Source organism: Emydura macquarii, unplaced genomic scaffold, assembly GCF_026122565.2.
Source record: "Emydura macquarii macquarii isolate MOO-44397 ecotype Brisbane River unplaced genomic scaffold, CSIRO-AGI_Emac_v2 contig_3517, whole genome shotgun sequence".
NCBI classification, from domain to species: Eukaryota; Metazoa; Chordata; order Testudines; family Chelidae; genus Emydura; species Emydura macquarii.
In genome coordinates, this window is record NW_027133654.1 from 8,136,958 (window position 1) to 8,155,529 (window position 18,572).

The 18,572-nt window shown below is 37.6% G+C and overlaps 1 protein-coding gene across 3 annotated transcripts in view; it reads right to left on the reverse strand.

The window, feature by feature from the left end:
* The window catches only part of TTC13 (tetratricopeptide repeat domain 13), a 57,037-nt gene that overhangs the window by 37,138 nt on the left and 1,327 nt on the right, over positions 1–18,572 (reverse strand). For all 3 annotated transcript variants that reach the window (XR_010917623.1, XM_067536004.1, XM_067536003.1), the window contains exons 2-6: positions 15,135–15,229; positions 9,365–9,440; positions 5,271–5,341; positions 3,167–3,232; positions 829–921 (exon numbers count right to left, since the gene is read on the reverse strand). Coding sequence is in view for 2 of the 3 variants with exons in the window: in XM_067536004.1 (XP_067392105.1) it covers positions 829–921; positions 3,167–3,232; positions 5,271–5,341; positions 9,365–9,440; positions 15,135–15,229 (401 nt within the window). In the remaining variant the exon portion in view is untranslated. The remainder of the gene's footprint in view (positions 1–828; positions 922–3,166; positions 3,233–5,270; positions 5,342–9,364; positions 9,441–15,134; positions 15,230–18,572) is intronic.

Below are 18,572 nucleotides of genomic sequence, written 5' to 3' on the forward strand. Positions count from 1 at the left end.
ATGAGGATGAAGGCCAAAAGGAGCCTCTTGGTCTGAAGGCCGATCTGTACTTTCTCCTGAAGGCAGTAAGTAGCATCAGGAAAGACTGATTTGATTTTGCCACATGGTCCGCCACTATCTTGTCTAGCTCTTCCGCGAAAAGAACAGAGTGGGTGGCAAGTGGGAGAATGGGGGGAGTGGCCAGAGCATAAGGCGCCAGGACTTTGATCCACCTCCAACAGCTGCAGAGAGGAGGGGAACAGCCCACATATCCAGAATTGTAGGAGATGCTGGGCTGCAGAAATTAAACACATCTTTGTAATTGATCAAATAGAACACTATTTTCAGTTAAAAGGTACAGAATTCTTGATTAATCTCTGTTTATGTTTCTGAACACAAAAACACTACATTAACACACACTTTTAATGCTAGACGTTTTAACTGGCAGCCATAACCTTAAGTTCAATCATATTGCATTATCTGTATTACAAAATATTTTTAACTGAACAGGGTTTTTATGTACAATTTTGATTCATTAAAACATTTTACAAAGAAAAGTATGATTCTGCCTTATTCAATATATCCAGAGCTAAATACTTGCTTATGTCAATTACCTGCTAATCTATATGGCTTAGTCACTACACATTCTGTACAAGTTTTCACAAATACCATGAAATACATACTTTTCTTGTAGCAAATATGTATACTTTAAGAGCAATTAAATAGGGAGATTTGGTTAGTAGAGGAAGCAAAAGTTTTAACCATTAAAAAGGAGAATGAAGCCAAAAGAAATACTTTTAAATATTTGAAAGAGTTGCAATTGAAAAGTCTAAGAAAGAAAAATCTCACCTCTGCTCGCTGTTCAAATACTTCAGGGCGATTTGGTTCCAGACTAATTACTCGGTTCAGCTCAAACAGAGCAAGCTCTGCATTGTTTATGTCCTTAAAAAAGCAAAATTAAACTATATAAACAAGCAGTGTATGCTTCATTATTATATTAAGTGATCTTAGAGTTACACCAATAATTTTTAAGGACAAAGGTCGAAAGTGAATCAATACACAATAACCTCAAGCCATCAAAGTACTTCAATGCCATTTCTAATAGGGATAAGATGCTTTATATTGCAAGTATTAGCTGAACAAGTTGTTGTATACTAGAACTTACTAAAAGGGACTCCTTCTATCCCTGTGCATCATCTGCAATATTTTGCAAACACGGACCCCTCAGTGTTTCATCTTCACTTACTGCACTTGCACTGCAAATACTCCTTATGCAGATGTTTTAGTGCTCAAATCTCTCCACCAAGAACAGTGGTACTATGGGATGCATTTTGTCTGCTAATAGAAAGCCATCATCACACTCCTTTATAACCAAAAAAATCTACAACATGTACCATAAAAGAGTTTTGTCTGATTCAGTGTACACTAATATTTTTCTTGCTGAGTAAAGCAGTCCAGCAAAGCCACCTACAGCCAGATAAATGTGACTGGAGCTCCTTCCCTTCTGTGATGTCACAGGCTCCTCCTCATATTACTTCCCAAGACTGGAGGAGGGCTTTATCCGAAAGAACAAATTAGCAATTCATTAGTTGCATCAGCCAGAAAAGTCAATGTTGTGTTTCATAGTTTCTAGGACTTTCTGAAAGTTAACTGAAAGACGTGTATCTCTAATAACCTCACTGCTGAATCTACACAGATAATATTATATCTGGATCATGAGGCCCACTCTTTTTATCCTACAACTTCTCTGGAGAAAATATTTCCTTAGGCCTTGTCTATACTAGACTTTTCCGTAAAGTTTACCACCATTTTTACCGCTGATTCACCTGCAACAATAGTGGGAACTTTGGTGCAAACAAGAGGATGGGAGCCACTAATACTTTAACCAGACGTTTTGATGATGAGGGTTAGAAAATATGGTGGTATTCTCAGTACTTCCTCTACCAATCTAAAGGTTTTACAATACTGCTACACATTATCAGAGTACCCAAATACCTTACATATAAAATAGATTGGCAAGGTCCACATTAGACTTCATAGATTCTTTGGCTCTTCTGTCGTTTTGGGCTAGTGAAACTCTACTTGAGGTAAGGGGGTTTTTTTGTTGGTTGGTTGGTTCGTTTGTTTGGGTTTTTCGGGAAAGAAGGAGTTTTGAGTGACATGGAACTTTTGCCTAAACCTTTCACCCATCTTTGGCATCAAGTCAAGAAAAAACTTCAAAATATTTCTCATAGAAGCCATCTTTTGTAGAATGGACCTTTTTTAATCAGTTGCCAAAAACAGTGAACTCTTTGCTGGGGTAGAAATGCACATGAAGATCACAGAAAGAGAGTATGTCAACATTCTCTAGCAGATGGTGATTCTGCACAATGGGATGTTCCCCTGAGTCATCCAATTAATCTGGATTGGAGGCAGTCAGAATTCTAGGAGCCAATTTCAACTTCCTGACAGGGTCTGGATGCTTACCCATACTACATAAAACAAAGGGACATTTTTTTTAAACCTATCTTTCCTTACGATCTTTTTTTAAATCATTAATAGCCAACTCTTCAAATTCTGGATCATTGTGTTGGGTCTTTACCTATTGATATTTATGTTACAGTCTGCTTTGAAAAAGGTTCAGTTAGATGCAACTACATTAAACAAGAAAAGTGTCTGAACTGTACAGAGCCTATTTAACAAAAAAAATCAGAATACCAAATTATTCATGTTCGTGCCACTGAGGACTTTGAGTCAAGCAAACTAAGTTCAAATATTTTAATATAAATCCAGAAAGGGGTATGTATTTTGGGATGAACTTCAGGAGGAAGGGGAGTAACACACACTATAGAATATAAATAAGACAATTCAAAGAATACAAAATAGAAGCTGCTTGAAACAACCCAAAGAGTAATGCCATCATGAGCATCTCACTGTATGTTTGCTAAACAAAATGGCTGGTCCCCCTCTACCACATCAAATTTTTGAGGCCTGACAAGCATGGACCACTGTGTTCCCCAGTCAGATAGCATCTTCAGTTAAGAGGAAGAGTTGGTTTCAGAGAAAACATTAATAGCATGACAATATATAATGAAAGCCTTTGGGGCTGTATATATGTTTAATAAATTCTGGTTGATCTAGTTCCTGTAATCTCTTACAGCGTGTAGGCAAATACTTCTGACAATCATTTAAATTATTGAATACTCACATGTAGTCCTTTTTTCCCATACGCTATCCCTCGTCCATAAATTGCACTAACCAGCTCTGGATCCTCCTATTCAGAGCAAAACACAAGTAAAACAATCTTTTTTTAAAAAAAAAAAACAAAAAAACAACTAGAGTAAGTGAATTGAAGGTGTCTTTATTCAACTGCCTACTTTTACTTAATGCTGAGTGTTTACCATTAGCAAGCCTTAGTTATGGTCTCCAGTTAAAGATACAAAAGAGATTGTTATAACCCATCATCAAAAGCTCATAACTTGCAGTTTATGGGTTGAAAATATCCATGTTTCATCCCTGCCTTCTGGGGAATTACCTGAAAAATGAGCAAAATCTCTTCACCAAATCTGAGTGGAGCAAGTGAGGAGAAACCTCTTTTCCCACAGTAAAAATAATTCTAACCACATGGTTTTTAAATTAGAACTATAGGAAAAATACCCGATGATAAAATATGGCATGGGCAGTCGTCAGCAAATCTGCACATAGTTAACTTTTGTATTCCTTTTTTATACTTCATAGGTTCCTAAACCATAGGATGTGCAGTGCTGTGGTCAGCCAAGTGTCCAGGCCAAGGCAGGGCAATAGAGGGGAGAGTGTGCAGGGAATCCCCAATGGCTGCAGGGGAGGGGAAGAAGTGCAACCCCACCCTGGCAACAGCGTGGTGCTCTTCCCCTCCTCTGCTCCCTGATCACTGGGGACTCCCTGCATGCTCTCCCCACTACTTCCCTGGCCAGCTGCAGCAGTCCATGTTTTAAACCTTGTAGAGCCTGCAGTAGCAAGAGGCTCTGGGTGGAGGGAGGGAGGCAAGGAGCCTTGGGCTGGTCCGTGCCAGAGGCTCCTCCAGGGATGGAGGTAGCCAGATCCTGCTGCTGCCCTTGGTGGGAGCGGTCCCCTCCCTTTGGTGGCCAGGTCCACATTTAAAACTTAGGTTGACCTAACTATGGTTCTCAGGGCTGTGAAAAATTTTGCACCTTGAGCACCACAGCTAGGTTGACCTAACCCCTGGTCGACAAAAGGACTTTAACTACCATTTCTTGGAGAGGTGGATTACCTACGTTGATAGAAAAACCTCTTTCTGTCGATGTGGAAACAGTGTACACTACAGTGGTATAGCTGCAGTGCCACAGCTGTGTCACTGTAGCAGCTATAGTGTAGACATACCCTCAGTGTTCATATAAACACACATCCCATTTGAAAGAGTTAAAAAGCATATAGCAGGATGCTATTACATCACAATGCAGAACTTTTTAATGGCATTTTATAGTATGCCATTGAAGTATATTATATCCATATTGGCTTAAAAAGCAGACCTATGCTTCAGTCAATTAGAGCATCTTATCCATAAGGATACATATTTATAAATCAAGTTTGACTAAGCTATGGTACCCTTTTTAAAAAATTGTCAGCCTGCCATTAAACAATCTGAATCATAAAATAATATGAATTCCATGCCACCCAATCATAAAAATAATTTATATTAGAGAATAAATATAATGTTGCTTAAATATTACAGTGGCCAAGTTCTTCTTAACTGAGAATCCAGTATTAACCTGGGATGGGGTCTGGTTTCTAACCAACATGGAGCTCCCATAATGCCAGTCTCACATATGAGGTTATTCTGCCAGTAAGTTGATGGCAATATGTTATATATAACCAAGAACGTAGTGAAAAACATCTGAATCTAACGAACTAAGAAGCCCTAATCAAGTGAACTTTCAGGAAACTGACCAGTGCAAAATAAAGTACGGCTTTTGTTCTTTTGTAGCTATTCCTTCTAATACAGCCAAATAAACTAGTAAAATATAAGCCAACTTATTAAGAGACTGGGGTCATGAGATTTTTTTAAAACCACATTTATCCATTGTACTGTATTCATTTTCATATCTGATAGCAGAATCTCTCCAATTTAAGTCCTGGGAATTATTAGGAGTTAAATATTTTATCTGCTTAGTCAGCCTCAAAAGGTATAGTGGTTCTAAGACAGAATTTTATAACAATCTGTATTTTATACAAATCAATTTCCTCAGTGATTAGTTTTAAGTTTTATCATCTTTAAGTTTAAAATTACAAAACTAGAACAAGCAAAGGGTTACCTGTAGCATTGTTGAAAAATGTCTTATTGCTTCATCATACAGGCCGCTGCCAATCAACACATAGGCAATTGCTGGCAAAGCAAGATTACAAACATTAAAATAAAAACAACATAGATAACACATCTGTTTTGCAAATAGTTTATATTTTATTAAGCGTGACCCAATTTTAGGCTAAGTTTCCTACTGTAAAGCACCTAGCACAAGGAGACCCTGATCCCAAATATGGCCTCTAGATGCTATCATAGTTATAGGCAGGGCTAATAGCACTGCCTATTATTAAAGTTGCCTGGCACTTTTTTGCTATAAAGTCCTGCTTTCAGTTCTTTTTTAAGCTTTGCCATATTCTATCTATTGGGACTGAAGTTTTCCATGCCAGGTGTCTCCCACAGGCGGAATTTTATTTTTTTAAAAATTTCCCCCCAAAACCATGCAGTCATTTCTGAGAATGAGGCTGGGCAAAATATTTCCAATTATTTTGGAGCAGAGATTTGAAGCTTGGCAGGGGTGGCCTTTTTGGCAGGGATATATGCCTTTTGTCTTCCCTGTGAAAATCCATCCAAATTTGTCCAAGTTCGTAAAATTTGAAAAATTTTGTAGTTGTAGATGCTCAATAATGTCTCCAGTGCTCTTAATGACCTCATCCCCCACACTCTTGCTGGCACTCAGGCAACATACAAGAAGTAGTTGGATTCAAATGAAGAGGAAACAAGAGCCAGACAAGGGGAGAGGAAAAGAGTGGATTGGAACGCAGAATCTGATGCAAGGTGGAGGGCAGAGAAGAGCAGCGAGGACTGGCTGAGCAAGGACATCTGGAGTGTAAGCCAGGGGGAAGGGGGAGGGCACTGGCATTGACTTGGCAAGGAGGCTGGGAACCAGAGAGGGAAAAGGAGGGGAAATACAGATCAGATGAGGAGCTGGAGGAGACTAGGACTGGCTGGACGAAGACTGGAACTAAGAATCAGTGTCAGAGGGAACGGGAGATGAGCTGACAATGAACTGGGGTGCAGAAGGTGAACTAGGACTGGTTAGGGCAGGGGTAGTCAATAGGCGGACCGGGGCCCAAATCCTGACTGCCAGATGCTTTTGCATGCACTGCAAAATCTTATTTACTTATCATCATTATTATTTTTGTATTATTTTCTCTGGAGTCTGAACCTTGACTATACCATGACCAAGGAATCCTGACCTTGACAAAAACTAAATGATTACCCCTGGGTTAGGGAAAGAGTCTGGGACAAGAAGCCAGGAGACTAGGACTGATGTAACCTTAATTCTGTCATTTCCCATCTTTAGGGTGCTTGGCTTGGAAACCTTAATAATCCAGCGAGCAAGTGAGTGAGTAATATAAATAATAGGATGGTATTGTGGTTAAAGCACAGTATAAGGAGTCAGCAAGCCTGGGTTTTATTCCCCTCTCTGACACAGGTTTACTATGTATAACAGGGAAGTCACTTAGGGATTATTTTTCAAAGGTTCTGAGTGCCTACAGCTCCCACTGATGCAAAATGGAGACATGGGTGCTCAGAATATCTGAAAATCAGGCACCTAGCTTTCCTATTTCAGTTTCCTTAACTGTAAAATTTTCTACATATCATAAAAGGCATTGTGAGGCCAAATTCATTAATGAACATAGGACAGTTTGAGATCCTCAGATGGTAGATGTTATTACACACGGATTATTTGAATTTTTACTCATGGTTAAATGCTGATGCAGTCAGTGCTGAATAAGACACAAAGACAGTCTCTGTGCCAAGGAGCTTGGAATCTAGAAGATATATAAGATAGTTTCACACCGGTAGAGATAAATGACAATGACAGTTAGAATGCAGAGGGCTTTTGTTGTGGCTTTTCCTAATCCTGTCTTCTGCACTTATATAATGTTGGGGCGGAGAGGACATTTGGCCAATGTTATTTTTCTTTTAGAGGAGCAATGTCCACCTTCCACGGCTTACTACTGTCTGCTATAAAGAGTAGTCCATAGTATTTCAACTTCTAATGCTTGACTAAAAAAAAAAAAAAAAAAAAAAAAAACTTCGAGAGGATACTGTGCTTTTCAACTTGTTCACCCAGCAGTAGTATTTGTCATGTCTCTTGTAAAAGCTTGCAAAACTTTTTAGAATGGTTTAGATAACTTACCTTTTACTGTTCTATCACTGAAAAATTTCAAACTATGGCAGTGTTTATGCTGTAAGTGTCAGGGATGAAAGTTTAGTAGGTTTTCTGAATAGGTTTGGCAGTAAGCTTTTCAATAAAGTTTAAGAGCCAACTCTTCAATGCACAGTTGCAACTTCTACTGAAGATAATGGGACCTACATGATGACCCATTTATCCACAGAAGAGGTAGAGACTGAGTACAGATTTTTCCATGCCAATAGTTCCCAACCCTGACTTAGAAGGATCACTAGGGACAAGAGAGTCATTCTCTAGCCTATTCAACCATTAATATCTCAGCTGAGATTGCCAACAAGTGTGCTAATTAATAGCAATTGCTGTTAATTTCTGTGATATAGAACCTGCCATTTGGAAAGCAAGCGAACACATTCTGGGTGGCACTGTTACCAACCATCGCTGATGAAAGAAAAAATACACATACAGGTAGACAGTGCTATCATTGTGGGGAGACATTTCTTAATTTTGTCCCGGACACTGGTTTAGGAGGGGGTCTAGCCCAGCCTGCACACTATTAGCATGTCTGTGCTGGGCAGAGTGAAGTGTTTGTTTATATTATGTTGGAATCTGCCTTTGTATACATACAAAACACTTCACTATGTGTAAGCCACATGAGAAATCAGCCAGGAGGTGAGGTTGCACACACTATTGCTGAAGTATGAGGAGTGAAAGGGAGCCAATGGCAGCTAGAGAGGTTCCTTGCATTTTCCTCATTTCTTTCTCTTCTCTGCCCAATTCTTAAATTTACTTTATTAGCCATCAGTCGTATGGTATCACAATCATTCCCAAATAATAAATTGTTGTCACATAAGGGCAGACTGATAACTGAATGCACTAGTTTTGTGGAAAAGGGAAAGATTGGGGAAAGGAGCAAAATAGTGAAAAGACATTATGGCCCTGTCTAGAATTTTATAAGTAATATGAGCAGGCCATGCTTTGAGAAGTCCTCACATTTCTTCCCCTGAGGTTTACTAGAGCAGGAGAAGCACAAATAGAAGGACCTAGGCTCAGAAAAATGCCAGACATCTAGGAAACTCCTGATGCTCCCGAAACTATGTCTCTGAAGGAGAAGTGGGGCAGGTAGGATGATAGCCCATGAAGCCAAACATGGGAATGTGGTCCCTTTGACTACTCAGGCCCCCATATGGCAAATGCTGAATCACTGAAGGGGCTGAAGATTCACTGCTAGACTAAAGGAGTCTTCAACATTCCTCAAAATTCTCCCCAGAGAACTTTCCCCTACCAGGCAGAGACCGAGCCGAAGTGAGAGAAAGAAAACTGTAAATTATTAAAAAAAATAGAAATAAACAAAACATCACACAGCAGCACAGGGCTCCCTCAAACAACTGTTTAGAAAACATCTGCCTCTCAGCACAGAAGCAAAAGACTGCAGAGCAACATCACTGCAGTTCATCAGGCACATTTCTCAAGGGTACCAACAAGCAGACTGCATAGAGAAAGAAATCCACGAGGAACCGCCCATCCATCAGACTTGGGAAATGTAGGAAAACAGCAATTCCAAACCTGATAGAGCAGCAAGTTCACCTGAGAGAAAGCTTCTCTCAACCTCCGGAAAATCTTCTGTCATCAGCAATGACAGGAAAGAGAGGGTAAGAATAGTTTGAGAGTGTTTAACAGGGTTTGGGTAAAATATTTTCTTTGCATTTGCTTGACCAAATGAATGGTGACATGTCCCCCTGTGCAGAGTAGAAAGAAATGCTATGGGGGGATAAAAGGGTACATGACGTTCTCACCATATAATTAAAAACAAAAGGCTGAAATTTTATAGTGCAGGGAGTGATCCTAAAGTATCCATCAGAATTACTAACTATAATTTTACAGTTTCAAAACATTTTGTGGTGCTAAATAAAACGTGCAAGTGGCATCTAGAACCACCCCCATCGACCTTATATAAGTTATCTTACCCAAATCTTCATTTGTGTTGTCATTATCAGTGGCAAATGGGAATCGCTTTTGTTCTGCAAGTGACTTTGCTTGGCTCTGTAAAACATTATGGTTTTAATATTTAGCTGACAAAAGCAAAAAAATCCTACACAATCAGAATTTAGCACTGGACAACCCAAGGCTTAAATCCTTAAAAGAACATCTGACAACAAAGTAACTACTACTATTAAAGCAAAATGCATGATAACACAAAACTAAAGAAAAGCACTAAAACTTATTCCTAACCTTTTGTGAGGGGATAAATTTATTTTCAGATGTCACTGCTATTCTTTGATACTACAGCCTAATTTAACACACCAGATGAAAGTATATACACCTAGGAGAAACAAAAAATATAAAACAATGTCTTTACTATATAGTATACATCCCATTTTATCTTGAATTATGGAAATGTCCCTAAGCAATGGGAGGGAAGTTTTACCCTTTGTCCAGTGAGAAGAAAGAGTGAAACAAATACCTAAGGAAATAGACCCAATAATAAAAGACAGAAGTTTCATTAATTTTTTTTTTTTTTTTTAAATCTAGCATTGTTAATCTCTTCACTACTACATGCCCTTACAATTAAAACACATATTCTGGAATTACAGTGATGGTAGTGGACAACAAAAGCAGAATAATAAATTGGTTAAATATAGCCTGGAAAAATCTCTTTCCAGAAGATGTATCTGCAGAAGATGATAGTATAAAAATGAAGTTGCATATGGAGATAGCCAAACTACTATAAACAACTCTGATTCATACAGAGAACTCCCACTGATTGTAATGGGAGCTCTAGGCAAGACTCAAGGACACTTTAGGGCCAAAGATGCTTTTCTCAAACCGCAATTCAAATGTACTTCTTATGGATCAAGTTTAAAGGACAGATGGTGGTGTTTGGGCTAATCATCTTTACAAACTTAATTAAGTACATTTTAAGTGGTTCAGTTTGGTTTTGTTAAAGCTGTAGAGAAAAAAAAGGGCTCCAAATGATCTAAAGATGTTGTACCAGATGGAGTAAACCGGCATAGTTGCATGTCAACAGGAGCTAAGCCAATTTACACCAGCTGAGAATCTGACCCCATGTTCTTTTCCCCAAATGTAGATCATAGAAGTTACCATTAGATAGCTTCATTAATATGGCAGCTACTTCATTGTTTAGGAATTGTACACGTTATATCCCTTGCTCACCATTTAGAGCAACTCACATCTAGTCAACAGGTCACCTCTGGCCACTTGAAAACAGAAATGGTAAATGACAGAACTCTGCAGACTGAACTGTTGCAACATGGACCCAGGGTTGGATCTTGCTGTAGCTCTATCAGAATCCTTTATTTTGAGATGGATTATTTCCAATGTCATATAATAACTGGTTACATTTACAAAGAGAACTAGACATTTTGTTACCAAATAAACAAAAAGATGCATCTCCAAAATTACCAACTCTTTACTGGCTATCTTTAAATGTCTATTATAAAAGCCTTTCCTATTCTGCCCACAAAAACTACATACACCAAGGAGTCCCAACTCTTGCCAGCATCAAGATATGCCCATGTTATGCCAGTTGCCAGAACTTCATGGATAAAATGCCCATGTTTTGCCACAACGTATGTATACAGTGCATCAAACACCACACAAAGCAACTGAAATGGATTATAGGGGCAAAACTGTAGCCAGGAGTAGCTGTAGCTGAATAACCAATCCAAAAGACTTTATACTACTGTCTCCAATTTTTCTTGTTGAAGTCAATGCAGCTAAACCTTTGACTGAGAGAAATTTAAGGCATATTAATTCTAAAAGAATGAAAGAAATGTGGGTAACATTTTCTGTACTACAAGCAAATCCCACTGTACAGAGAGAACACAATCGTAAAGCTCTTGATCAGTCTGACTGACTTTTTTGGTATGTCCTGCGTGCTTGTGTAGCACCTAGCACAATGGGGCTGATCCTGACTGGGGCCTTTGGACATTACCACAAGATAAATGTATTACTTATTTGTAACCATGTTCATGGTGATAAATTTTAAAACTTACAATTAAAAGAAAATTTGGTTAATTTAACCAAAATTGGGTGAAAGATTTTTGCTACTGAAGTCAATGCTACCCAAATTTAAATTACTGCGCATCTAAATTATTCTAGGAGAGGCATCACAAACTGCATGCACTCAAGAATTTAAATAGAACAAAAGGGAGTCATTTCAAGAAGCAAGAAAAAGACAGGTCTGATCTGCCTTATTCCTCTCTCACTTCAGTTTTCTTCTTCTGCCTTAAATGTGCCTGCCACACCCAGGTGTTCATCTTCATTCCTATTCTTTCCTCCCCGCCAAAAAGCTTCAACCTTGTTCTTGTCTCCTTCAAGACAAGCATAGAATTGTTACATTAAAAAGTTTCATTTCATAGGGCATCTGAGTAATGGGCACTAAAGGAATGATCTACACCCTAGAACAAACATTGCCTTAGCTGCATAACAGAGCCACTGCCTAATGCATGCTAGAAACATAGTAATGACTGGAAAAGAAAGCTTTTCCAGAAACTGTTGGCATTTGAATAATGCTAATACATATCTGTGATCTTTGGTTAAAAAAATTGGGGGTGGGTGAAGCAGATCAATACTTAATTGGAGTTTTATTGACAGGAGTATCAGTTTCTTTATTACTGTGCAATAAATCCTAATTATGATTTCCCTATCCACTGAAACTGACATCTCTTATTGAAAAGGCTATAATTCTCATATAGTTTCCTTTTTATGGTTTTAGTTTCTGGAAGTTAGTTTATCTAATGCCTCAAATATGGTGAGATAGGCATGATTTTTTTGTTATACAAGATTGAAATGAACAACAGGATAAAATGTAGTAACAGTGTTTCAACTAGGAAATTAGAGCTACACTAAACACATTAATACAATTAGAAATCCAAACAGCTGGGAATCATTTTTGGATTTCACTATAATGTTTAATGTACGTTTACAGAAAGAATACTTTGCAGGGCTAAGTGTCAACCATAGTTACTAAACTGTTTTGCTCATTGAAAGTCCATCACCATATAAGATTTTGTAGTTCACATCTGTAGATTAATTTTATAAAATCTGATGTTACTAAAATTAAGATATGAATAATCATGACCTGTTTCCTCATTACTGCACTTATTTCTAATGCATCTTTCACCATATACCTATGTACCAGATATACATTTGACATGAAATATTTTTGGAACTAGCATTTTGCTCAAGATTTTAGATGGAAAATAAGTTTCAATCAAAAGGTCTTTGCATTATTTTTGATATAGGGGCAAATCACAGGAGTTGGTGATGATGACACCAACGAGCTACAATATAGAGTTTGTATCAATTAAGTCGGGAAAAACATTCCCAGCTGTGATACAAGAATGGTGTTTCCACTTCAATTTTCCTGGGCAATTTAAATTAGCAGAGTCCAGGATTAGAGAGATTAGCTGTAGAATAAATATGAGAATTATAGTTATCTTAAATTTAGTTTTCCCTAGGTCTGGCCTGTTTGTACATATACTAATCACTTGCTTATGAAGATTCTGTTACTGTATTAGGTGTTACAGTAACTGCTTATTTTTTAGGCTGTAAGACATAATTAGAGAAATTGTATAAAATACCATTTGGGTTTTGGATTTAAAGGAATTTATGGTTAAATTAGTGTTTAGTGATCTCCCATATTAATAATTTCAAATATTATTAACAAATTCAAACATTAGCTTGTTTTTATTTGCGTGGGATATGGGAAAATAAGGTGCTTTATCCAATACTTCTAGGGAACTGGATGAATGACATTGGTATAGCAGAACGGATTTCTTTAATATTTTTTGTTCTGTATTTCAGAAAGACTACTGTCTTTAACTACAGGGAAATTTGTAGACATGCATAAGTATATTTCATTGGTACAGAATGAATGTCCTGTCATTTCTAGGTCAATCAGAAAATTTGGTAGACAAAGGCAAATAAATAACTGCTGTTGTGAAAGAGCAAAGAATTAAATCAGAGAAAAATGATGGCCAATTTGCACTACATAGGAGAGTTAGGATTTTTTTTTGTTTTTAAGTTACCCAAGAGTGATTGTGTCTGGGATAGTCTTACTATGTGCATGTTTACACAGGCTATGACAAATTATTCTTTAAAACAGTTTCCCCTAAAAACACACACACCAGGCTTGACTCTCTCACTCACTCTCACTCTCTGTCTCTGACATACTACAGGAGTAAGGAGATTGCACAAAGTCAGTAGCCATTATACAGCACTGAGATCATATATCCTCTAAAACTACTTTGATCTTTAATAAAATAAGTTAGGTAGTCAGCATTATTGTTATAAAATACTACAATTTTTTTTAATCTTGAAGCTTTCCCTTCAGAATTCTCTATGCAATGATAATCCGCCTTTGTTAGTGTACACATCTATAGTAGATGATAACACTTGCAATGTAACAAAATGTGTTGTAGAGTGACCGGATGGATTAGGAGACAGGTAATGGGATATAAAACCTCTTCCTTTTACAACACCAATTCATACTAGCCATTCTGTAGTAACCTAAATTAGTTACTGATAGGGTCGTTCATTAAATGCTCTGGTGGTGTCAAACCATTTTTTGGCACCTTTGGCAGTCTCAGAAGTAGCAGATTCACTATGAAAAGCGTGCACTAATGTATCACTTCCAGAGCATTTCTTGAAAGGAGTTGAGGCACACTAACAGACTGCAAATAAGCAGCTTGCAAGGTCCAGGCAGTGGTATTTGTTCCATTGGTAGAAGTCCTAAGTATCCAAAGTTGTCAGTCTTTCATGAGCACTTTTAGTTAAAGAGCAGATGGCCATAGAAGCAAACAATTTGTATAAACTCCATCTATCTAGCCAACTGGAGCTAATCTCTAGCGTAGGATAAATATTAAAGAATTTAAAGTTATCTTAAATTTGGTTAAAGAAATATGTATGTTGTAAAGAAAGGCCCTGACTAGCCAGAAGAAGGAAGACCTTAAAAATAATGAGTTTTAAGGCCAGAAGGAATGAAGTAGGGAGGATGTCTGGATCAAAGAATACCTAATAAGATAAGGGGATGTTTCTAAAAAAAAGGTCTCTGACCAATAGGGGTGACTGCAGATGGTTTTAAGACAGACAACATTAAAAATAATCTGTCTTAAAAGGAGCCAACATAAACCTTCCCACCTTACATACCAGTGTTATCTTAAAAATAAAGCCTATGTGAATCCAGATGGAATGGAAAAACTGTTGGTCAGCAAAGGGGAGGAGAGGAAATGCCTTGGGAAGAAAGGAGGTTGTAAATCTTATTTGGATTAAGACTGAAACTAAAGTGAATTGTCTCAAACTGTTTTTTAGATAAAGTCAATAACTGGCAATGACGTAATTTGTTTGTTAAAAGATATAAAAAGAGTTATGAATCTGAGGTTTCTTTGTCAGACCCTAGCTGATCATGCTGGAGCATGCCACAATGAGATGGTTTTCCCTAGGTCAGATCTATTTGTAAGTATACTGATCATATGCTTATGAATACTTTGTTTTTAGGCTGTTAGGCATGTTTAGAGCAATGGCAGAAAATATAATTTGACCTTTGGACTTAAAAAAGGAATTTATGGTTAATTAGTGTCTTGTGGTCTCCTACAACACTACTACTAATTTCTAATATTATTAATAATTCCAACTTCTAGCAAACCCATTTATTTCACATCTACAATCCATTGGCATTCTTTTTTGTACACAATAAAATAGTATAGAGCATACCAGAATTTTTTCAGTATTGAGGGAAAGCAGAGATTCACAGGATGAAGACCCTCTTAGTTCACAGTCTGACTCATGGAAGTGCAAAAGTGGTGAGTCTACAAAAAACAAATATTTGAATTATCTCTGGATAGTCTACTTGAACTTTTATACTTAAGCAGGGTATAAATGTGGTACGACATCATGCAAATGCTATGTTTCCTCATGCCAACCCCACCTGTTAGAACAGGTCCCATAGATTTGGACTGTCCCATAGAGTTGGACTGTTCATATGCTCCATACATCATGTTTGTTCCATGGAAAGAAGTGCAATAGCTGACATGAACCTTAGTTTCACTACTATTCCTGCCTATGTCGGTGACCATCATCTGTATGCAAGAGTGGTAGCACAAACAAACTAGATAGCGAGAAAACCAGGAGGAAATGAGGGAGAGGAAAAAAAACGTAAGGGGGAGGAACTGTGAAACTGATGCAGGTCAGTTTGAGATTATTTGATCCCTCATTCCTTGAGCCAGCAGGAATAGGAACACAGACTGCACACTCAGGGTATGTATACACTTAGGATGGCAAATTCACCACTGTCAGATCTATCTATCCGGATCAATTGAGCAGCAGTGAAGACCTGTTCAATCACTCCGGAAGTCGATTCAAGTAAACCACCTCCTCAAAAGGCATAGCGCTGTGTTGATGGGAACACATTTCCCATCGGCACAGCACAGTGGAGACGGCACACTATAGGGAAGTTAGGAAGTCAACGGGAGTTACACAAGCTGCCGCTGAATTTCCCAGTGTGTACTAAGCCTTAGGTCCTAGGGAAAACAACTGGATGAGTCCACACCCAGCCTTCAGATACAGGAAAGATGGCTAGTATGCTGGCCAGCAAAAAGCAGGGTTAAGACTGGAAAGGGACAGAGGAAAAGATTAAAGAGACAAGTGTAGAAAGAATAAGAAAAATAAGGGATGGGATACAAACACATGAAAAAGTAGTAGTTAAGATACTACAGTGAAAGGCATTATAGAAAGTCTAACATGAAGAGAAATCCAAAAATGGGATACACCCAGAAACAGTATGTAAATGTGGCAGGGCGTGGGGCAGTGGGAAGAGTGAAGGGAAGAGAAAATAATGAATTGCTAAATTGTAGAAATCAAAACAAAATCTGAGGCACTACAGAGTTTAATGATTACAGTTAACTGGACTGACAGATACAAGAGATTCTGAAATAAAAATCTTCAGCAGTTTAAAATATTGGAGGATGCAAAAAGACTTCTACCACAAGTGCAAAAAGGAAAATTAACCCCTTGCTTATCTACTGCAAATAGCAATGTTTTACTAAACATTTATCAGTGGAAATGCAAAGAGTCTTCTTGTCTCAGTTTTGTTAAACTGTAGCTCCTCCTCTTTACTATTGTAGGAAACATCTTATTTGTGTTTCCTGATTATAAAACACAAACAAAACAAAAATGGTATAGCCAGGTAATTCTCTGCTCTTCACATTTACTGAAACTGAATTAAAATGAAAGATCAACAGAACAAAAAGCAACACAATCTATTTATAAAATACAAGTTGGAACAGCATCTAAAAATTAGTCACTGCAAGTAGAAAATCAAGTTACGATTCTAAATCAACCATAAATGAAACTTGGTGGGAGGATTCTCATAATAGGAATGACACTATTTGAGAAGCTCAAGAGTCACGGATTTTAAGACCAGAAGAGACTACAACTATCATCTAGTGTGACCTTCTGCCTATAAAATTTAATCCAGTAATTCCTGCAACATGCCCAATATGCATAAAGAATAAAGGTAGGGGGGATGGGGAGGGAGAGAGTGCCATTACATCAGAAGTATTGACTATGCCAGTGACCTACAATTCAACTAGGCGTTTAATTTTATGATTAAGTTCTTTGGGCAAGGATACAAGGAAAGAACAAAGGAAAAATTAGAATGGCCAATCTTCTACAAATCACAGGATAGAGAGGACATTTAAAAATAAAATCCTGGACCAATTTACGAAATTCTCAAAACTCCAAGACTACTATATTCATGGAGGGACAACTTTATGAACCACAAAATAGAGAAGTCATCCTGGACCTACAATACAGAAAGGAACTGACGGAAAACATGACAGCAATAGGGAACTAGATCCACTTTAGCCAAAAGGACGGTTTTTCCAATCATTGATTCATTTAACCACAACTGAAAGATTTGGTTTGCCACTGGTTTTAAAACTAGCACAGATATTGTTCTGCAGTTAAATCAATAAGGAATCACCATGATCAATACAGTCGTAAGGAAGAAGAGCTTTCAACTTTAAAGTTAGTTGGCAAACTAACTTTATTAGGATGCAACCTGTAAACATACAAAAGTATCAGACCTGTCTGCAGGCTACATGGAACAGACAGTGCTAAGAATTTTGAGACAGGAACCAATTTTGTGTTCTGTGTTTCTACAGCACCTAGTGGGACAGGGAAGGTCCCTGCCTAGGGCTCCTAGGTGCTACACTAATAGCAAATGGACATTAGAAGTTATTTGTATAAGGTGGATGCTTTACATAAACAATTTAAAGGGCAGCAGTCTTAAGAGCAGAGCCAAATATATATCCATAACCAAACATATATATTTACACATACAGACAAAAAACTTCTCTCACAACTCTTTGCTAAACTAGTTTTAAATTGCTCCAAACAACTTTAGCAGAATATACCAGTATACACATCACAAAATAAAAACAGTGGAAACAATGGAAGTCACAAGCTACAGTTATATAAATAAATCTGGCAGTCTCTCTGTTATATTGAATTTTGGTGGGGTTTTTTCGTATTTACATATTCATTTGTTTTTGTTCATATCTATTGCTTATAGGTGATGTGCATGAAATGTTAATCTAAGTCACAAAGGATGAACAAATACATGCTTATGATCAAATATACTGAATGTGACAATCTACCATTCAGAATCTAGGGTCCTAATACTACAAAGACTTAGGTGTATGCAGACCTTTAGTCCCACTGATGGCTTCTCATGTGAGTAAAGTTATGCATATGCTTAAACCTTTGCAAGACTGGGTTCTAAGTTAAGCAGATTTTTTATTAACAAACAAAACAAATAGACCCAGTGAAACATTTACTTATTTTACCAGCAAGACTTTTTTTTAACTGAATCCAATTCAACACACTAACAAATAAGGAGCGGGCAAGTTTCCATACCACCAGATACACAACTCAGGCTTGAACAGAGCTCTGTATGTGCACTTTGCAAACCTGCCAGTTCTCTTTTCATTCATTTTGGATTGGAACCAATGACATCAGTCAAGAGGACTCATGCTTTCTGTTGGCCTTTTGAAAACTTTTTTCTTTATGTTTGCTTACCGCAACAGCCAAAGCCATGATCCTGTACCATCATTTAGTATTTTTAATTTACTATACAACTCTAAAGTGTTT